Source organism: Lepisosteus oculatus, chromosome 3 (genome assembly GCF_040954835.1).
Source record: "Lepisosteus oculatus isolate fLepOcu1 chromosome 3, fLepOcu1.hap2, whole genome shotgun sequence".
NCBI classification, from domain to species: domain Eukaryota; kingdom Metazoa; phylum Chordata; class Actinopteri; order Semionotiformes; family Lepisosteidae; genus Lepisosteus; species Lepisosteus oculatus.
Window position 1 is genome coordinate 19,852,822 of NC_090698.1, and position 22,537 is coordinate 19,875,358.

General features: G+C 35.1%; 2 protein-coding genes and 1 long non-coding RNA gene across 4 annotated transcripts; 1 reads left to right on the forward strand and 2 right to left on the reverse strand.

Moving 5' to 3' along the window:
- Nucleotides 1–887: 887 nt before the first annotated feature.
- Nucleotides 888–3,597, reverse strand: LOC102684251 (uncharacterized HIT-like protein Synpcc7942_1390). Of its 2 annotated transcripts, none has more exons than XM_015340186.2 (5): nt 3,431–3,597; nt 2,775–2,927; nt 1,902–2,006; nt 1,410–1,482; nt 888–1,187 (listed from the first exon to the last, which is right to left on the reverse strand). In XM_015340186.2, the coding sequence occupies exons 1-5, from the start codon at nt 3,545–3,547 to the stop codon at nt 1,096–1,098; spliced, it is 540 nt and encodes a 179-aa protein (XP_015195672.2). In that variant the 5' UTR covers nt 3,548–3,597; the 3' UTR covers nt 888–1,095. The 2 variants fall into 2 exon arrangements, with proteins under 2 accessions (XP_015195672.2, XP_015195673.2); XM_015340187.2 differs by having other exon boundaries at nt 3,491–3,596.
- A 91-nt stretch (nt 3,598–3,688) lies between these two features.
- mrps30 (mitochondrial ribosomal protein S30) lies at nt 3,689–9,516 on the forward strand. The gene is made up of 5 exons (XM_006627213.3): nt 3,689–4,299; nt 4,851–4,996; nt 5,860–5,965; nt 6,666–6,842; nt 7,873–9,516. The coding sequence occupies exons 1-5, from the start codon at nt 3,717–3,719 to the stop codon at nt 8,139–8,141; spliced, it is 1,281 nt and encodes a 426-aa protein (XP_006627276.2). The 5' UTR covers nt 3,689–3,716; the 3' UTR covers nt 8,142–9,516.
- A 649-nt stretch (nt 9,517–10,165) lies between these two features.
- LOC107076507 (uncharacterized) lies at nt 10,166–19,320 on the reverse strand. Its single transcript, XR_001477730.2, has 4 exons — nt 19,274–19,320; nt 11,905–12,056; nt 10,643–10,685; nt 10,166–10,236 (listed from the first exon to the last, which is right to left on the reverse strand). It is a non-coding gene; the product is annotated as an uncharacterized lncRNA (long non-coding RNA).
- Between the last annotated feature and the right edge of the window lie 3,217 nt (nt 19,321–22,537).

Genomic DNA, 22,537 nt, shown 5'->3' on the forward strand with positions numbered 1-22,537 from the left:
ATTTCTGAATCATCAGTTTTAATGTATCTTACTGTATGTGACATATTAACTGAGGTATGAAGTTAAATGTAAACAGAAAAAAGTTAAAATACACAATGATTAGGTGTGGTGCTGGATCTTCTATTTAAAGAAATCTTTTTTTCTACCTTTGAAACACGAGGCAAACTGTGATAGAGAACAACCTTCAGGAGTTTCCGAGATACTTGTATGCAACTTATACCGTAAAACAATGAGTTGCATTGTAACATCTTTTCAGTCCTTGACCTTTACAGTAATCCTCCTCTTTGGCACTGAATAATTTTCTCATCCCTTTTTCAGGCTAATGTCATAGATCATCATTTATCCATTATGTATTTTCTGATGATTAGTATAGTAAATACACACCCAGCACCCAGAGGTTTATTAATTTAAGTGACTCTGTTTAAATGATTAGCAGTTTTACTGTTAATGACTGTTGGGCATGTGATGTAACACAGGTATATCAGTGCTCAATAAAACATCTTAATCAACTTATCATAGACAGGCAGAAACTGCAGAACGCATATTACAACAAAGATGACCTGAATCTAGAACGCAGATAAAAGCAGTCTTCATTTTGGACGTTTTCAGCTCAGGAATAAATTTGTAGCAACTTACACCATGTGAAATTTTCTTATACATACTGTACATTCATGGAAGAGCTGGCTTCCAAATACACTAGCTAATCTGTAATCTGGTTCATCTGGTTTAATCGTGTACCAGTAAAGCAAAATCTGAAGCCAAACAGTTAACAAATTAGATATCCTTCTGTCGTCAGATCCTCTGTAGGTTAGGATGACCTCAAATTTCACTCACCTGATGAATGCAAATATGCTGGCTAACAGATACACACAGAATTCAAATATAGGTAAATTACAGGTTTTCAGGCTTTATTGTAAGTGGCTCATACATTGTGTGTTGAAGCTTATAATGACTCCTAGGCACTCTGATGTAAAAAGGGCTTGATATTACTTACAACTGTTTAATCACAACAAGACAATCCATATTCATAATTACCTTAATATATATGTATTTATATCAGTACACCAACTGGAATGTTTTAAGAAGGCCTGTCTTCTAGCCAGGAGGCCAGGACATTTGTCGCCCTCCGAGTACGTGGATGTGCAGGTGATACACTGATTGTGCTCCATGCTTCCCATCATTAATAACTGTAAACACAAAAAAATTAAGACTCACTTAATTTAATATGCCTTAAATTCTTGGAAAAATAATTTGTTATTGAGGCTGCATATAGTATGGAGTTAGTATATAAGCAATGAAAAACCAAGCAACATCAGTCTGGAGAGAAGACCCTACAGTACAAACCATAATGTTCACTGTGACACACAAGAATAACTCCAATCTAAGTAATTCCCATTTTTTCCACTTACCCACTCTGTAGCCTTCTCGCAATCCCTCTTTTGCTGCCACTTTTTTAGCCACTACCAAGAGGTGACCTAAAAGCTGGAAATAATGAAAAAAACATCCACGCACAGATATGTAAAAGAAGAGAATCTGAGCTCATTACACTTTACTAACAAATACTCTCTGCTTGTGAAACCGTATATTCCACTTTATTTTACTGTGGTGTATTTCTCCTCAGGAATAGAAAGAAACAGGAAGGGGCACTTTACTGTTATGGGTAAGAGTTTGGCATTTTCTCTACATCTACATGAATGTTTTTCCAGTTGTCTCTTAACCCTGGTCCTGCAGAAACTCCCAGTTAGGGCATTTAGGGTGGCTTGTAATGATTTCTAAAGATTAAGTAAACTTCTACATACTGAATTTTATTTTAAAATAGTACAATATTTTAAGCTACAGGGCCTACAAGCCTTTGAGCTTAAGGCCTCTGTTGCCTCTACTGTCAGAACTGAAAATATTACCTGTGTTTCATCATCTTTTGCCTCACTGATTCTTGGGATTGGAGTCCTGGGGATGACAAGAAAATGCACGGGAGCCTGGGGACTTATGTCTCGGAATGCCAGGCACTGCAAATTAAAACAAAAATCATTGTTTGGATGAATTTATCTTTTGTTTTTCATTGAAATTGTAAAATGGATGCCGAGAGCCTAAAAACCAGTGTCCCAATTCTCAGCACACTCTTTAGCAACTGCTTGGTTAGGGCTTAGTTCAACAAACCTGCACTGGAACAGCATCTAGTTTGGCTAGTTTGGTAATCTCTAAACACAGAACTTTACTGTATATAATTGCCACATACAAAATTAGAATACAATGTCAGCATATTATACCACAAAACATTTGGTCTGTACAAGATTCCCCTTGAAACATTTTTACAGGATGTCACTGTAGCTTCTCTTTTATTTTACAAAAATAATCCTACCTTAATTTTAATTACAAAATTAAACAGTCCTGCTTTTAATGGGAAAACATGCATTGAAAAATATTAGAACTATAATTGTGCTTTCCTAGATACTAAATGCATAGTCTATTGCTTAAATATATAAGCATAAAAAACAAGATTAAATCATTAAGACAGAATCTACATGGCATTTCCTTTGAGTGAATGTATTTTGTATGCATCTGTACAAACAACGTTTAATAGAAGACAAGTATATTTCCCATAATAATGATAATTAGACTGTCCCTGTTACAGGAAAATTGCTTTTAAACCTAATCTGGTTGGTGCCTTTTTAATGGTCCTCAAGTTTCTCATAGTGCCTTACTGGTTGTTCTATGACAGTGTACTGAATAGGTCAATGTACAGTATGGACAGTTTTTTTTTCTGAGCACATCACCTTCTCATCTTCGTAAATTACATCCGCGGGTATGGTCTTGTCAATGATTTTAGAGAAGATAGTAGAAGCTGGGTTTCCATATTTTCTCCTGGCTTCTTCAGCAAGACGGGCTTTTGTTACTTCATCTGAGTCTGTCCCCGCGCAATACCCTCTCTGGCACAGAGAAGGTAACACACGTATGAAATTAAAAGGTTTTCTTTTACATGGAAGTTTTGCATTATTTATTTTAAATGTTGTCATAAGTCGCTTTAACAAAAACAAACTGAAAGATCACAATTCTGCAAATGCGCTATTTCTACAAATTAACATGACTGATTTTGAAATAAGTGATTTTTATTGAAAGTGGTTATATGTACAGTGCCTCAGTGCTTACTTGTACTAGTGTATACGATTTCACATGTAATTAACCTGGAAAACACGGCACTTAAAATTTTCACCTCCAGCTTGAATGTGACTTTTAGGTCACGGTTTTGCAGATCCTTCCAAATATCATGGAGAAGACACTTAGAATACGTTTTAAGGTAGATACCTGAATTTAGGTATTGCACAAGTTGTATTTCTAAGTTGCGAAATATAACTTGCTACTTATTAGCTCCAAGTACAAAAGCTATGGCCTGTACAAAATACATTTTCACAATAAAAACTTTTCGTCATACCTCAACATAGCCCTTAACACTAGGTGCAAGCAGTAAAGCAGTGAAGTTAATCAAATTTACTTTCAAACACCGCGTTGACACAATTAGTGAATTTGTCCCGAGTTTTAACCCCAGCATGATAGTGCTGCAAACAACAGTCTGCTTCCTCCTCCAGGAGCTACAGATTGGCTGACCAGCAAACAGATCCTGGTCGCACTGTACGCTTTGATTGGTTCACTGTTACTTCAATCTAAGATTTAGGTAAAATAATGACTCTCGCATCTCGCGAGAATTTGTCACCTGGAAAATGGCGGCGTCCAGTAGGTTGTCATTGCAACCGTTTGCCTTAAAAAGAGGGCTTATTTGGAGTTTTAGAAGAGTTTTACATACAGAGCCTTCAATTAGGGAGCCTGCATACCCTCCTATTATTCCGTCTCGGACGGCAAAGAGTAAATCGGCAAAGAAACTGAGGGAAGAAGAATTTATCAACCAAGTACGAGCTGCAGCGACGGTGCAAGAAAAACTTAGGCTCCTCACCAAATTTCAGCGAAAGAAGTACGTGCTTTATCCACAGACATTTGCATTGAATGCGGACAGATGGTATCAGCATTTCACCAAGACGGCATACCTGCCTGGTCTCCCTAAGAAATTTAGTGTAGACAGTGGCAATAAGTTGAAAGAGGCAGATGTCATTGATAGTGATGTTTTTTCCGAGCTTCGATCCCTTGTGTGCAATGCAATTTTACAGGAGAACTTTTATCTTAAGAAAAGAAGGCCTTTTCTGCAAAGAGAACAAGAGCACTTCGTTGCGCCTTTCCTATCAAACATGGTGTCTGCCGTTACCAACACTTTAGCTAAACACAACCCAGTACTGAAAGTGTCAAGCCTAGGTAAGTACATTTTCTGAACACCTCACATTAATTGTTATTATTTATTGTGTTGTATTTAATAAGACGCGTGTGTGGTACTCTTTCATTTACACCTGCAGCTATTTTAAGCTTCTTCAAGTTGGGGTTGATGTCCAGCTTTTTTTATTGACATTAGTCACATGGCAATGTTCTTCAACATCAATTATCCAATATGTGCTTAACGTGTAGCAGTTAGATTTTTGCTTTTCCTTAAGAAGGCTGTTATATTTATATTTACTGTCTCTATAATGTTGAAAGTGAAGTATAGATAATGGATTGAGAACCTCAAAGTCCTTTAAATGACACTTCATTAAAAACAGAATCATTTGCGTGTCATACCTTTTTCTATATTTGATCATACTGTCAATTTTCCATTATTTCTTATTATCTCTTCTCTGCCTTGTACCTGGTTTTAGATATGATATTGCTGCTGTAATATTAATGTTAAATAGGCAGTTATGTGACCTCAGTAAACTACATTCTACAGTTTTCATCACTTGAAATAAATGCTCTTGGGCTGTTTCCTCCTGTAGACTTTGGCCCTCAGGTGAACTTCTACTGGATGCGAGGAGAGAGGACTGTTCCTCGCGGGCACCGACGTGGGCGAGTTGATCCAGTGAGATTTCAGATTGATGACCAACCACACAGTCAGTTACGAGTGCCCCAGCAACTCCCAGAGGTACTCGGATGCTTATTTTGTTCTAGATTTGTGCTCTGCACTAATGCTTGGTATTGGGATTTGAATTATGAAAAAATAGGTTGAGCAAAACAATACTGATCTATCTCACATGGCTTCCAAACAGCTTATCTGAAAGTGGCCAAGTCTCTTTTGAGTGCAATTTATACCCTCAAATCCAGAGATATCACTGGTTCAAATCCTGGATGTACTATTTAACTGTAACCACACTTGCCAAGGAAGTGGTGTATAGCTTCCTGGTAAATGTCCACTGAGTTTTTTTAAGTATTATCTCAGGGGCTGTGTCAGTTATTGGTTCCACACACCAGGCTGGCTGTTTATAGCATGAATTTGTGCAGTGGAAAATAGATGGCTTGAAGCCCATTTTTGACTGTTGGCTGTGTCTCTTTTCCTTGGGTGGGAGTGTCGAGGTGGTAGCTGTGAGGAAATGGGATTAACTGACTTCTAAAGCTGTGAAATATTGAAAGAAAAGCTCTTAAGTGATAAAGTCATTTTAATAAGAATATGTTAATAATGCACCTATTGACTGTAATAAGTGCTTGTAAAACAATGAAGTGATTTTTCTTTATTGATAATAGTAAGAGGTAACTTTGTAAGAAATACATTTTCAGGCAAAACCCAATTTATCCATCAAAAAAGTATCAAGTAAGTGGTTGATAGATTAAACTGCTAATATTGCATGAATATTTTGGATTATGACTTTAGTTTATTTTTTACTTTTTTCTTTCGAACTTCTCCCTTATTTTTCACAGTGTGTGCTCCTGAAAAATTAACAAATTATTTTGTTATACATACTTTTTTGCACATTCCAGGTATGATGTTGCATAATATTTTGCCTGTTTTAGTTCTTGCCTTTGGAAGAATCAGGTTCTGCAGAGGTTCCAGTGATACATTTTGCACCAGACCTGCTGCCAATGTTCAGAAGACAGTATGATAATAATATATTCATAGGTAATGTATGTTGTTTTAAATAAAATCTTATTTTAGGTTAAGTTGCTCATAAGCATCAAAATAGTGATATGGACCTTCCTCTTTTTATATATAAGGACCCTACTGTGAATGTATGTTTAATACCTTCTATAGTTACTTTCATATTGCTGAAAAATGTTAGTTTTTCTTTTAAAGCATTTAAATGTTAGGGGATTAATTTAGACAAAAACAATGTGGAAGAGCACATCATGAGAGGATAGTTATTTAGTGAGATCTAATTTCCTTTGTGTTGCTTTTCTTTTTCATTTCTACCTTCTTTTACATATGTAGAAATAGCACCTTCAGATGGATTATAGCATTTCATATTTTGCCACAGGTAGCTTTTAAGTATAACTTCAAAATTTACACTTGTAATTGTCCTAGACACTTCAGAATTGGGTGATTTCTGAAAATGGATTCTGCAGCATTTATACCAGGATGTAGTTTCTTATTTGTAAATTCCAGAATCCACTTCAAGTGTAATTAGAAACTTAGATTAGTCATGTGTCATGCCAGTGAAGTTCTGATATATGAATAACCTGCCAAACTGAAGAAGTTCCATTTATCATAATGAAGAAAGGGAAAAACAGTTATACAATAAGATGAAAGGTACTCTTTAGAAGTTCATACCGCCAGGATGAAAATGCATGGAATACCCACTAAATGGTTCATTTTATAACAGGGTCGAAGGTGGCTGATCCATGCTGTTATGGCCACACACAATTCCACCTTGTTGGGGACAGGTTGAGGAGAGACAAGCTAGCCAAGGCCAACCTTGCTGACCAGGTAGAAGTTGGTTTGCGGGCAAATGCCATTGCTAGCCTGTTTGCCTGGACTGGAGCTCAGGCCATGTATCAAGGTGGGTATAGTTTTGACTGATAAGTGCACTTACTGTATGAAGTAGACCTATGTAATATTTTTAAAAACCCTGAAGCTGTTTGCCACCTACTGAACACAATGGTACAATCCAAAGTGCTTATTAGCAGTGAAACATCTGGTGTCATTTATGCTCTGCAGAGGAAGAAATGTATGTAACTATCTTACACACTTAAGCTACTGAGATTTGAGAATTTTAAATGTATTGATTTTTAAATTTCCTATTCAAATCGTTGCTTTTGTAGAAATATCTGAAATGTTTTTCTTTTAATTGCTAGAACAGGTAATAGAATGAACTGCATTGGAGTATGTAGAAAAACAGAATTGAAAAAGATTCAGAGGTGTCTATATTCTAATTCCCCCCCAATATTTTTTTTTAATTCATATACTCATTTGGAACAAATTGTAAACCAACTTTTCACAGGTCAAATGCTGTACTACTTGGAAATAGGTTCTTAGCTTTGCACAAATTTTCTGAAAATTTGAGAACCTTTATCTAAAAGGAAAAATTACTCCAGCCTTAGCCATTTTAAACTTCTTAAATACACCTTAAATCATGTACAACTTTCCAGTCGTTTGAAATGGGAAGGCGTAAGAAAACGTGTAAGGTAATTTGGAATGCTGGGGTTTTTGTTGGTGGCGTTGATCTAGTAAGCGGCTACAGGTTTTGAGTCCTTTTCAGACCTCTGAATAAATCATTGCAAGATTGCAGCGTGTTGAAAAAAGGAAGGACCAACCTATTCTCATTACCAAGTACTATGTTGTGAAATATTAGCATGGATTATACCATTTGCTTGGGGTCTTAGGAATTTCACTTCACCTTTAAAAATAGGTAACCAAAAAATCAATATTGAAACTTTTGAAGAAAGGTCATGTTTTTGAAGTGATACCAGATGGTACCCAATAAAATGTTCAAGTGTCAGCATTACTTTATATGTAAAATACAAATGCTTTATGTTAATCATCATACTCTCATTCCGTTATGTATTAAATTGTTTATTCTGCATTATTAGGATTCTGGAGCCATGAAGACGTGACGCGTCCCTTTGTGTCCCAAGCTGTAATTACAGATGGTCTTCATTTTTCATTCTTCTGTTACCAGCTCAACACGCTGGGCCTTACTGTACAGACTGACTCAAATAACCCCAGGAAAAATGTGTGCTGGGGCACAGAAAGTATGCGTCTGTACGAGGGTGTGAAGGACGGGGATGTGATAGGGTGGAATGACAGTGTTTTGAAACTGCTTGTTCAGTTCCTGATGAATAGACCACATACAATGTGAAAACTTGGTACTGTATGTAGTGTCCTTGTTGTGAAAGGCAGATTTTTTTGGGGGCAATGCTAAAAAGAGCTGTATGTTACTCGTTAATAAATGAGATTTTTTTTTTCTTAAACACTGAACGTCAGAGCTTTTTTATTCCTATAATATAAAGTATTTTGTATCCAGTTAGTACAAAATCTTAGTGTGTTATCTCTTGCACGCTCTCACATAACATAATATGCCATGTGCTGAATTCAACCCGATTCCTATCCTTTATTTTTCCTCGAAGTTCACCTAACGTACATCTGAAAATAAGTTTCTGCAAAAGTGTACAAGAATTTTCTCGGATTCTTTTGAAACACATTCTAGAATTAGATGTCATTTAAGTAAGTAAAACCAACTACTAAGATACAGTAATATCTAGGATGATATGCCTATAGGCATCAATTTCACACACTGCAACACAGGGATTTCAGGAGGCTGTGTGCTTTGTGAGGTCCATCTGGCATTCTTTCAGATGGTATCCTCTAAATAACAGAAACTTATCTAACAGTTCCCTTAATTTGATAAATACTGCACACTTTACACTGTACAGGAACTATCAGTTTGGATTCTCTGCATTCTAGAGTACTTTAACTGTTCTAGAGTATCCACAGTACACCTCTCTTCTGAAAGTTTTGATTTCTGGAACTTTATTATAGAAGAAAGTATTGCACATCAAATTGAGTGTATGAAAATAAAATATCAGACTTATCACAGTAGGATGAACTTTCACATGTGGTCTCTATTTCTTTAGTCCTAGAAGTGTTTATGTAGAAAGGGACAGTTTTGACCTGTCTGCAGGGAAACTGCTATTCATCTGGTAGTTTGGAGGTGGTCTGTGGGAGCGTTTCTTGATTTTTCGTTCCAGTTAATTTTTCCTGGAGGTGTTCTGTATGATTGAGATCTGGTATCTGCTTTTCCAGATAACTTTGAGAATAGAGAGTTCATATATGGTATTTTGCTGTAATTCTGCCCATTCTGTTTTTCTAATTCAGAAGTTTTTTTTACACTTTTAAACAGTTGCTCTTTGTTCAAGTTGAAAGCAAATTACACAATAAATCCAAACTGACTATATGCTCTATCTTTAGATAAACACTTTATCATCTTTTCTTGCAAGCAGTACTTTGGAAACATATACAGGAGTCAGCATCATCACACCTGCATGAAGCTGAATCATCATGTAGTGCAAAATATATATGTATGTTTAGATATATTATAAAGGTGTTGGAATACTTTTTATAAAACTTTAACTATTTTAAACTTTATATACAGTTCAATACACTTTTCCAGTCTGTTTACTGTTCTCATCTGAAATGTACAGTATCTTTTAATATTTATTTCTGCAAAAAAGTATCACACTGTTTTAGAATATCCTTGCATTTTTTAGAACACTATGTTTAATCTAATATATAGCACATTTACATTTATGAGTGTATAAATGTCACCTTCCCTGCTGCTCTACAAATATTAGATCATTCATTTTATTAAAAAAAATGAAATCTAAACTTCAGAATCATTAATATCACAAAGCAACTATACCATGCTAAATTAGTTTTACTTTCATATGTACAAGGAATGGCTCCTTTTTTCCAGCTGTCCTCTTGGTATCAGAAAGTCAGATATTCTCAATAGTCACGACAGCTCGGATCCTGACTAGGAAACACAGGACATAAATTGAGACTCCCCCATGGAAGACAGGCCCATCTTAGGGCAAACATGCATGCATTTTAGAGACACCAATGAACCTAGCCAGCATGTCATTGGTCAGACAAAGCGAACCTGCAAACTCCACACAGAAGGCAACCCAGTCCAGAATTTAACCTAAGAACCAGGAGCAAGCTGCATATGGCTCCTTTTTTCTATTGACTCTGAACAGTCCTAACTAAACACTAAACACAGTAAGAACTTTAGGAGAAGGTAGAGTTCTATTAATAAAACTATTAAGAAGGATACAGCATTATTCATATCCTACCTGGAGATAACCTGAGATCATTCCTTATTTTGTCCAAGCAAGAGATGAGATCATTTCTGTTGTCTGGAGATTAGAAGCCACTGCACAGCTACCGGATGGCAGCTAAGGTAATAGGTTAGACACATTATTGTGTATCTCAAGGTTAGGAAGAGTCACTTGTTTAAAGTTCAGGTCTGTCTGACATGATCCTAAGGTCGACAAAAAGATTGATGTTAGAGAGTTTTCTGCAAGGTTAGATGTTTGTCTTGAATCTTTTTTTGTTATTGTGAATGCATTTTAATTTATGTCTAGACCAGATCTATGACTTTCAGAAACTTTTGTAGAATACTGCTAGGGTAATACTACATTGGACAAGAAAGACTTCATTAAAAAAACAGTGTGTGCTCATACTGTTGAAATGTCTTTTGGAAAATATTTAAAGTTAAAGTACTTTTTATACAGTATATAATGTCTTAATCAGGTGTCTTTATGAGTAAAAAAATAATAGTAAGTTATGTATGGAACATACCTACTGTATAGTTCAGGTGGGTAGCTGCGTCAGTATGTGTAGGCTGCAAAGGAACAAGTAATAGGTTTATGCCATGCTGAAAAAAAGAAGAAATAGAACACGTTTCGGCCATGGAGCCTTCTTCAGGTGTGAGGTCCTTCTGTATAAGGTTATATTCATAGGAACGATGTTTCAGTGCTTTATAAAGCTTCTATATCAATACTATATTGTGCCATTGTGCAGGACTTAAAATATGCCAAGTGATTTTTGTTATGATGTGAACTTAATTAAGAATATAGTATAATCAAGAATATTTTGGTTTCACTGTAATCACATATATTGTTATTAAAATATAGGTATAATGCTATTAATAAAAATATTTTAATTAAAAACCTATTGCTTTAATATACAGAAGTTTATAGGATAGCACTGAATTCCAATACAATCTAGGGCAAATATCCATAATTACAGTTAATCTGTAACACATTATTTAAAACCTATGCTGAAATTTCAGGTATTAAGTTCAATAAGGTAAGTCAAATCACCTCCTATACCTACAGTACAGTTTCTTCTGCATGCTCAATTTCTTTGCAATTAAATACATAATGTGTTTGAAGGATGTAATTGTACTACTTTATGTCTGTGAGCAAAACTAATCACATCTAATTTCATTATGAAAATCCTGAAAACATGAATAGAGATACTTCGTTAGGTATCCTGAGCGGTATCCAAATTATTCTGATTTAATATTTCAGGAACATGAAGATGGTTTTATTGTGTTGCATAATGTAGAGTATTCATGAGCACACTCGGGGGGAGACAGCAGAATGGCAGCTGGTATTATTGTCTTATAGTTCCAAGTTCAACTTCAGGTTTATTGTCATTATACTCATATACAGGTATATGGTATAATTAAATGCTATTTAGCTACAGTAGCTCTCAGACGATATGTTGTACAAAAAAACAACAATACAATTGTATAATAAAAGAAAGACAGAGACAACAGGCAGTGTGCAAAACAACAACAGGCAATGTGCAAAACAACAAAAGGTAACAGGTAATGTGCGAAACAACATCAGATGTGCAAAAACATACATCAACAGAATGAAATAAACGATAGAAAATTATGGGCAATGAACTTATTGACATGTGAGGTAGAGGTAGCTTTCAATGTGTGTTTGAGTTTTTGGTAGTCTGATTCCAGCCTCAGCTGCTTGTAAAGTGTGCATGTTCTACCCCCTTGTCTGCAATGGTTTTCTCTATGTGCCCCGGCTTCCCTCCACCTTATGAAGAGCTGATGGATAGGCTTGATCAGCTATTCTAGATTGTCCGTTTCTCAGGTCACCTCAGGAGAAGAGAAGTTGTAGACTTGTGTATTGTTCTAGCTTGATGCCAGATGCCACTTCTTCACGTCAGAGAAGGGAGAGGGCCCTACCTGAAATGAGGAAACATCTCCATACCATTTTGTTTGTCAAGATGCATATGAAAAGCAGATTAGAGTTAAAGGTATAAAACAAATGATTTTTTTCATCACACAGTTAAGTAGAAAGAGATTTTGACACAACTTCAAGCTAAAGTAAGGATCTTCATAGTATTTCTCTTTGAAGGCTCTGTGAACAATTTTGTAATTATGACTTAAACATGCCATACTTTATGATTACGTAGAAGTACAAACATACAATAAAAGCTCAAATGGGCATTTATACAATTTCCTCAAAATTTCTATGTAATTTTTGTAACGTTTCTCTTCCTTTTTTCTTCCTTTATTATTTATTTAAATTTCCTTTATTAAGACAAAGATAATGTTAGACAGATGCTGTTTTCTACAAGTACTTAGTGGGCTGTAAATATTGTGGGCATTGAAGGCTCATCACTGATGAGGTGCAAGTTCATCTACAGTATGTGGCCATCCTTCAGGGGAGAGCTGTTCATTTTAAAGCATGCATCTGAAGATACAGTCTGTGATGTCATCATGCCAAATATTGACTAGAATGGAACTATGTTTTGCCATATGATTCCACAAACTTGAAGATTATATTAAAGAATTGAAATTAAAATTAGCTGTAATTATTATAATTTTTAATTTGGAGAAACACAAAACCAGGATTTTACAACCAGATTTCAGGTAAAACAAATTTGATTTGACCTTGCAATTCTAAAAAGTAACATTACATAACAGAGGACTAAACTTATATTTGAGGCTTTGCTGAAAGCAGAAATTATAGTATCGTTCAGTACAGGTTCTACCAAAAAGAAATGTTCACAGTTAACAACAAGCATATCATACAGCATATCACAGAACAAGAATATCATACAGCATTAATCTTTATTTACTACCACAACAAAATTTGATACAAATGGAACTGGAGAGTTCAGCATTCAGCATTAATAATGGTTGATGTAACCTGTAATTCTGCATAGACAAAAAACCTACAGTAATCCATCCACGTCCAAAAAGTGCACAGGAAATTTTAATAAAACAAAATACCTGAATGATGAAAGAAAAGAAAAATTTGATCTTTCCAAAATATCACTTTTTTGTGATTTTTCACACAAAGCTTATTGGAGAACATTTACAACAAAAACAGTAGTTATGTGAAAATCCAATAGGGGGTGCTGTTGCAATAAACTTAAGATTTGTGCTGTTAATGCATTTAATATCTATGCATAGACTGACTATGTGTCTTAATAAAATGGCACTGAATAATGATAATGAAAATATTTGTAAAAGTGTGACTATTAAGCAGATAAACACAGAGAAGTATTTCATTATAATAATTTTTGTGACAGCACAAGTACATTGTGATACTATACTGTACGTGTCTTACACAGTGAGAGACAGCATCCCACTGTATACATTCATCTCTACACATTACAGACCCATGGAGGTGGGTCTATACTAGGTGAATGACAAAAAGGGGAGTTGCAATTTCATGAGGCTGTATCTTTATAAAATTAAATATAATTGCCAGAAAAACAAAATGGCAGAGGATCCTTTAAAACTCTCTTTTGCATCTTGAGTTGCAAAAGCACAAAAAGTATTTTTTTTCCATTAGTGGAATAGGTTGAAACTGTAGAAGATTTCAGACTTTGTTTTAGAATGTAAAACAACCGTACATAATGCAGATTGTTTATTCTGAGGTTCAGTAGAAGGCTATGCTGCTGACAGACTAAATTACTACATCCATCAACAGTGTCAGGTACTCTTTTTAATATTAGTTTATATGACACGCTGCACTGCAGCTATCTAAAATATGGGAAAACAATGTCAAAGAAGTAACACCAATGGAAGTAAATTACTGGTTAGACAATCTTTCACACTGAATAGCTTTTTTTACATCTGTTATTTTTTTATAACTGCTTTTGTCATTTCATGAGAAGGAAATGAACTGTTTTTTTTTGCAAAGGAACAAGTAATAGGTTTATTCCATGCTGAAAAAAAGAAGAAAGAGAACACAACGTTTCGGCCGTGGAGCCTAGACTGGTGTGTTACAACATTGCATTCATGCCAGAAACTTTTACTAATATATTTTCTTATCAATGCTAGACAAAAGTAATCACCTTTCCAGAAAAAAAACACCACTTCATATTCTAAAGGTTTGGAAAGTAGTACATATTTGCAAATGACTAATTTTCACTGAGTAATTTAAGGCATGTTTCTTTGAGCATTGCGTTCAGCAGGTTTTTATGGTCACTTTCCTTATGCAGTACGTTATATAAAAAATATTTGTGAATTGCACCTCTAAAAAAAACTATTGTAGAATTCCTATGAATATTTGTTCAAAATTGGCTCTTATATTGGTAGTCCCAACTATACTGTAACTCTACATTGAAAAACAAGAATATGTCAGACTCACTCACAGGATACATGCCCTCTAACCTCTTATTGTACCCGTCAATACAGGGGAGGCCCCTAACATTCAGACAGGGCAAAGGTCACACACGTTTGAGTGAAAGCATGACACAATCCTGTAGAACAAAGCCAACAATGCATGAAATACAACTAAAAGCAAGGAGCTTGCATAGACTGTACAGTTCCAAGATACTTGGATGCAAATACTATTTCCAGTCCCAAGTATTGGTCCACCAGCTGTGTTGCTGTGGCCACTAGAGCATACATGGAACTCCCTTATTCCCTTATAGAGACAACAGTGTAAAGCCAGTGGCAAATGCTGGATAGGAAGGTGAGATATTTATGAAAAATGTTAAATCTAACCCATACTGAAATACTGTATACATACTGTGTGTAAACCATTTCAAGGTTGACACAATAACATTTACACCACATAATCTATAAACACATGGCACTTGGTTGAACTGAAGATTTTAATATAAAAATAATTATTCCTCACAAAACTACACACATCAATTTAGCTACAGCATTATGGGATTACTGATTTATTCAGTTAATAAGGCACTAATTATACTTAAATTCTTCAGGCAGTCCTCTTTCTTAAGTCATTACCTAAAAGCTTTACATTACTTATTAAAGCTGCTATCTTATATTTTGACAAAGTGGAACATTTACTGAAACTTGCTGGTGCCTTTGAGGTTCAAGGCATTTGCAGCTCTATAGCATTAAAACTAATTACAGAAATAAAGGAAAAAAAACATATACTGCAAATTACACATGAGGTTACACACCTGTTGTGTAAAAATGAAATGTTATCAATACAATATTACATTAACATGCTACAATTCTATTGATTGTCAGGCAACTTGTCAAAAAGTGCCTCACCACCTAAAAACCTCATAAGTATTAGCAGTGATACTATTGTAGAGTTTAAAATATGTAGTGAACACTATAGCTGCTCGGAAGAAAAAATAATCTGATAAGAGCATAGCTATGCAGCCCAAGACTGTTAAGTCTGTAAGAGTGCTGATAACAGAAGTGTCAGGGAAAGAAAATCCAAACTATTCAAAAGTAATGTAAAGTTTCTTAAAGCAAACTTCCTGAGTGATTGAGGAAAATGCATTAAATTCGATGTTCATTTCCACTAATGTAGCTGCTTATTTAACTGACGATAAATAGTTTTCAGGTTTGGACTCACTATTGGACTCCTACGGCTCCTACAGTCCCCCAAACTTAATGAGCTGAGCTGTATGCATTACTTAATCTCAGTTTGCTTTCCCTTTCACATTACAGTTTAAACATTCTTTGAGGACAGCTATCTTGTTGTAATATTTCCACTTATAAAATTTCACATGGGTTGTAATAGTGCCTTCCTTCATGTGCTCCATGATTCTTTATAATCTAATTAATGAAGTTAAAATAAAGAATAAAGAAGTATGGCTTAAAAAAATAAAGACCTCTTGGTTAGGTATCAAGGACCAGAGATGACATACAATTTGTCCTCAATTTGCTTCTCAAGTAAACTGAAAAATAATGCAGCATAGTTTAACATAAACTTACCTAAGACAACCAAAGAATTACACCATGGCAATTCTTTGGTCTCACAGCCTATCTTTGTGAGTTAGATCTCAAGGGTTAAGATGCCATCATCCATATCTTCAAGTGGACATGTTATGCTGGCAATTGATTAATGTAATCTGATTTCATTTTCTGCTTGCTTTATATTTCCCTTCAGCTGGGTAAGGATTTCAGTACCATCTTCTGGTGTCCTGCCTGTCTGGAAGAGAGGCACTGAACACAAATTAGGAAAGGTAATTAAATTTGACCTTACAGATTACTCTGGAGTGCATTCACCCTGACACGTGCCCACTAGGGAATGGAATTACTGAAGAAATTAAATCGCCATTAGGTTTCCTTTAAAAATAAAAATCTGCTTTGTCTTGTTAGGCTCCTTATTATATGTATATTAATCTGTATTATTATCTCTATTACAAAAGAATTCAAAAGTGCAGACTAACTTGACGGGTCTGATAACAGGCTGGGAGATCAAACATGGTCTCTACTGACACCTTTTTCAAGCCTCAGCATTTATTCAGTCTGACACACTGTTTTCCTGTCTGTCAGGTTTTTAATAATTAGATGTTAAACTGCCTCCAACAAGGTTTTAGTGTTTTGATGCTAAAAAATAAACTTAGTTACTGAAATTCTTGTATTTTCAGATGCCCAGAACTTTTTGCACTCACTTCATCATTCTTTCAATCTGAAGACTTCATTGGAAGACATTTATGTATTCCTGAGAGGAAACTCCATCTATAATTCAGATTGTCCTGTAACTGTAGGCATAGACATATACAGTACTGTAGGCATATACAGTATAGCACAGCACACCTTACACACACAGTGTGTAAGAAGTGTAAAGAAACTTCTCAGCCATAAAGTTGTGTTTCTTTTCTTTTCCTTTCAGCATGGAATGAACCTTTTCTGTTCCTTTGCAGCCTATGCATTCTGACATGGCTACCTACTCAAACACCTTACTCTAACGTATCTAGGGGAGGGTGTCATTGAGGTCAACCTGTTCTGCTTGTCCATTTCATTTGTTTCCTATAGTCATAATTAATTTCTAATCAGGTCAGAGTCGAATCAGACTGCAAGCTCCAATGGACAAGGCTTAAGCCCAAACCAGAACAGCAAAATGCAGACAATGACACATACAGTACAACCTGTCACACTTTCAATAAACCGTTTTTCCTGGTTTGGACATACAGTAGAGGTCAATTATAGATAGATAGATACTTTATTGATCCCGTGAGGGAAATTGCAGTGCAACAGCAGCTTAACACACACAACACAGCCACAGTGTAACGAATTATATATATATATTTGCTGGATATCTTTTTTTTACTCCTCTGAGAGGTAGAGAAAGAAAACTGGGAAGGTTTCAAATCCTTACAGTTCTAGGTCTAAGGTATTTTTATGTCCATTTCCTAAAAACTTTTTTGCCCCCATGGCTCCAGAATTGAAAGGGAGGCATTTTAAACAATAATATGTTTTTGTAGATTGTGAAGTTCAGGTCTCTGAAACCAACAGGATATGTGCTGTACATTGCCTTCAAACAGGACTAGTAGCTGAAAAGGGATCGACAAAGGTAAAATGCAGAAGAATAATCCAAAAGGTTAAAACACCAATGCCTCTAATGACTTATGGACAGATGTGAGAGGAAGATATAGAAAACCTTGACCAGAATTTCTTTAATTTCTGTAAGATCCATGATGCAAAAGCGTTTTCTCAATCTTACATTTAATTGCTCAATAAGAAAGCATTTTATCAATTCAGAAATCACTATATTCTAGACACGTTAGTGGGCATCATGAACATGTGGTGTTTTTTATTTCACATAAAAAAAATATTCTCTGACTCTTTAAATACAAACTGCAGGTTTAGCAAAAGAAGAACAGGTAAAAATCAAATGTCCTCCTCAGTCAATTGAAACCAACATAAATGGCCAGAGCATTTATTACTATGACTTCAACCCTAAGTCCAAAAACATGGGAACGGGTTCTTCTGCCATTATAAAGGAGATAGATGACTAATGATGGCACTGGCAATGAAAACAAAGCAGGTGAATCACTGGCAATGATAACAAAGCAGGTGAATCACTCAATCAAGACACCTGAATAAGCCGTCAGTCAACTTAAAAAGTTCCATGGGAATCTCATCACCTCCATCCTGCTACAAGCACATGTCTAAGTGGTAGTGTGTAGAGATACTGATGTTGCAGATTAAATCAATAAATATGTGTGAGAAAGAGTTTTCTTCTCCTGAAGTTATGATCTTGAAATGGGTGATCTGGGAATTTCTAACACAATATGCAGAATCTACAGTTTATACTGTATGCTATCCCCATGTTCCATCAGGTTACTAGAAACAGGGGGGCTAACATTTACATACTGTAATACTCTTTCAATGATGACAGGTAATCTCAAATTCTAAATACGTTTTGTATTCATCACAGAAGAGTTCTTGCATATTACGTCAAAAAGTATGATCTGTCGATTCAGACAGTGCAAAACCTTGTTTTGTCCAAGAGGACAAGAAACAAACTTTCCAAAATTTGAAAAAAGTTTTTTCCATGATAACGGCATTCACTTTTGAAAAGAGAAACATAAATTCTGTGTAAAGGGCGCCCCAGCTTCATGAGTAGAGGAGACTAGTTTCTCTGTCCTCTAAGTAAGCAGTTTCAAAAAAGGTCATGGACCCATGAGGTTTGAAATGCAAGCTTTATGTTTTTTTCCAATAATTATTGGGTCACCTTTCCCTCCTTTTCTGGATTTTGCAGAAAAATATGTTCTGTTACAAATGTGCAGCTGTAAAGGTATAGTTTTTCCTTTTTATCACAGCTCAGCACTTCAGGGTCTTTAGAAACACGGTATGAAGTTGCACATTTATTTTCTGTGTTCTTGTTAAAATTACAGAAGTCAAAGAAGAAATAAAAGAATTAGGAGCTCCTTTATTTTCCCATGTACAGCATGTAAAATAGAAAAGGGCTGATGAAGACATGGAAATAAGGAATAAGATGTCTGTGATCTTATTCCTTATTTCCATGTCTTCATCAGCCCTTTTCTATTTTACATGCTGTACATGGGAAAATAAAGGAGCTCCTAATTCTTTTATTTCTTCTTTGACTTCTGTAATTTTTCAAGAGACACTCAACATAACTACAGCAGCCATATTACATTAATCTTATTTTAGCTGTAAATACAGTATCTTCCAAAGCCTTAAGGTACTGTACACAAGCCTACCTTGCACCTCGCTCTGAATTGTTTTGAAAACCAAAGCCAAACTCAACACTAATATTCTTTAAGAACACTGACTAAGCTGTAGGCTTTTAACACCTTATGAAAACTTTACTAGCATGGTGTCTGATATTTTCACTGCATGTCTTCATTAATGAGATAGTCTTGTGTCAGGTGTTGATGACTGCCCTGTCATAGTAGCTCCAGGGACTGGTCATAGGATGTCCTCCCAACTGTATCACCATGGCAACTCTGTCAGAGTGGGTTAGGTCAGATGGGTACCTTTCTGTCTCTTTTTGTCTCATTGGGTAATAAGGCATCTGCAACCCTGGACCTGGAGAGTTCGTGCGTCTTCTCACTTTTTTTTACTGAATGCTGTTAGTAACTAATTGTAACTCATCGTTTACATACAAAAATGGCTATGCAATCACAGGCTTGATGTGTTTGTGTTTAACGATGCAGTCAGAAAAATAAAATCCAAAGAGCCATAGCTCCGGGCCTCTCTTTTGTCTGTTTAATTGAAAGTATTGAAGTCATCATCAGTAATGCTAGATAATCAATACAGTAGTCTTTATTGCCAGTTTAACAAAGGCTTGATGTGATACAGTATGTACAACAAATGGAAAGAGTGTGTTATGATTAATTTGAAAGACTGTATGTTTCTGTTTTGCTAAAATAAATTAAAAGCTGGGTTATATTAGTTCATGTTACAGTGCCAGACAGTCCCCACTGGTTAGATTCACAGCTTATTTTTAACAGTTTTCCCAGAATAATCATGGCAGAGTGTTTGATGCAACCCAAGAGGATTACAAAGTACTCTGTATCTGCATACTGTATACAGTATGAAAACTGAGAGGTAGCCATTGGAGTATAAAAGGTTGGTTAAATCAACAATTTTGTTTTACATAATGGAAGATTTTTCCAAGAGTGTTTTAAAATACATATAACCTGCGCTATATATTTTTTTTTATTTTAAAGACTATCGGAGAATTTGAGTAAAAAATCCTTTATCTAAAAGCTGCGTTTTCTTCACTTTTGTGCATTGCATAAAAATGGTCTAATTATTAATACTGTATTATTTCCAGGTTGGCTACTGTACAGCTTGATTTCCTTATATCATACATTTATTTAAATATTTAAATCCAGAAGTTCAGGACATTTTAAGTTGGTCAAGAAAGAAAAATTTCTATTGTTTCATCATGTTGTTTTCATGTGAAATAGATCCGTCTTAATTGTAATTAAATATTAATAATGAATTAGATGAATTTCCTGGGACCACATATCAAATGCTATGAAGAGCAAGATATTTCTAATGAAATATGTTCTTAAGAAAACATAAATTATTATATCTGCTTATTCTTCACTCTCTCACTCTCTCTGCTGATTATTTATTGATGTATTTAATGCAAATTGAATTTATTTAATAATTTTCATTTGTTCTTAAACAATACGTGAAACTAGTCTTGCAGTATTGCAAATAATTAGAAAACTGAAGTAATTAAATGTAAAGGAATAGGAATCAAAATGTTTTACCACTGAAAAACTTTTCTCAGAGAGGTACAAGAACCCTTAATAATTTTCGATAACAATGTTTTTCGAAAGTGTTCTCAGTGTATTGATATACTGCATACAGTATACTGTACCATAAAATGTGTTGATTATACAATTAAAAAAGCACTTTTTTATTTTGGATTTGAATTTATTTAATATTTTACACTTCAGTAACATCAAAAGTTTGAAAGATTCTATACCTGATACCTGACATGCTGAAAAAGAATGTTCTTTGTTTGATTTTTAGGTCACAAAGAGCTATCTTGAAGTTATTCTTGGTTTCCACATGGAATGTGGAATGCTTGACTGTTCTTGTGGTTATTCTTGGATTCTACATGGAAATATTGTATATAAAGTCAAAGCCTTAGGACTCCAATTGCATTTGGATTATTACTTATTTTGTCTGCACTGACTTATCCCATTTATTTCTTCAGTTTGTTTGTGTTACAGTTTTCAGCTCCTTTGGCATCATTTGCCTTGATCTAATTTTTTTTATAGTATCTAGCATCACCTCAGGAAAGACTGGTGCGCATCTTGAAAACTAACCATAGGAGCCTCACATTCTGTATCTGGCCTGGGGCTGTTGATTTCTGGTTTAGCTCTTACTGTAAGTGTCCAGTGTGTGTCGATTTCACTACAGCTGAAGTGAGTCATATCTATTAATATCGGAGTGCAAAACTTAACCATGAGATTTTGGATTTCATAAAATAGATTCTTTAACATTCAAAAGTTCTTTCTAAATTTAAATGTGGGATTTAATTAAACACTAAAACATAGTCTAATGACATTGTAGCTAGATACTATAGCTGCTCTGATTTGCTTTCAAGAATTGTTCATCTTCAGTTTCACATACTGTAAGTTTAACAGGTTTAATCAAGGACAGCAATGTTTCTGAACATGAATATCAAAGAGTTAAGTCTCTTTGAGTTCACAAGCTACTTCTTTCTCTCTGGTATATCAATGATTATGTAATACTGACGTTAAGCATAGTCTGCCGTATCATTTTTTTAATATGTCTGGCTAGAACTAATCCTTGAAGCAGCATGTTAATACTTTAGATGAGACTTGGAATAGCTGGGCAGTGTTCAAGATTTGATCTTGAGGCCCAGTGAGTTAAAATGTTATACCAATCATATTGAGAGTTCTATTTTTAAAACATTTATAGTACTGAAAAATTTAGGAAGCTCCCTGAAACACAGACAAATTAAATTTTCAAAGCTATGAAGCATGCTTTTGTTTGATTGTGCTTGGAAAAAAAATACATTGGTTCTGTATTGTTGTCATAAAGCAATGACCTTCAGCAAAAGAGACGGTTAGAAATCTCTACACTCTTGCCTATAGATTCAAGTACATGGTGTGCTCCAAATTTATTAATACCTTAATGCAATGCATTTTTAGACTGACATTTGTTTCCAAAATTATGTACATTTGTACCCTTTGATACATTTGGGCAGTATACTGAAGCAATCTGAAATGCTTCGTTACTATCACTTCAGATAGCAGTGTTACCATCTTCTAGGCTGATCATGCCAGTTCTCAAAAGCTAAGTAAGGCTGTGTCTGGTTAATACTGCACTGGGAGACTGCCAAGAAAAAAAGAGCAGGTGGTTGCAAGTGATTTCAGTAGAGCAGCAGATGGCACTCTTCCTCCTGGACCACAAACATGTACCCACCTAGTGTATGGTCAATTTGATGTTGTAGGTGTACCATCAATGTCCTG

Excerpts from the sequence above, each read along its gene's own strand:
- LOC102684251 (XM_015340186.2), bottom strand. The coding sequence starts at position 3,547 with ATGCTGGGGTTAAAACTCGGGACAAATTCACTAATTGTGTCAACGCGG. Across the intron at positions 2,007-2,774 it reads TAATTTACGAAGATGAGAAG|TGCCTGGCATTCCGAGACAT; the intron begins GTGATGTGCTCA and ends TTTAATTTGCAG. Across the intron at positions 1,483-1,901 it reads CAAAAGATGATGAAACACAG|CTTTTAGGTCACCTCTTGGT; the intron begins GTAATATTTTCA and ends CATTATTTCCAG.
- mrps30 (XM_006627213.3), top strand. The coding sequence starts at position 3,717 with ATGGCGGCGTCCAGTAGGTTGTCATTGCAACCGTTTGCCTTAAAAAGA. Across the intron at positions 5,966-6,665 it reads TGATAATAATATATTCATAG|GGTCGAAGGTGGCTGATCCA; the intron begins GTAATGTATGTT and ends ATTTTATAACAG. Across the intron at positions 6,843-7,872 it reads AGCTCAGGCCATGTATCAAG|GATTCTGGAGCCATGAAGAC; the intron begins GTGGGTATAGTT and ends CTGCATTATTAG.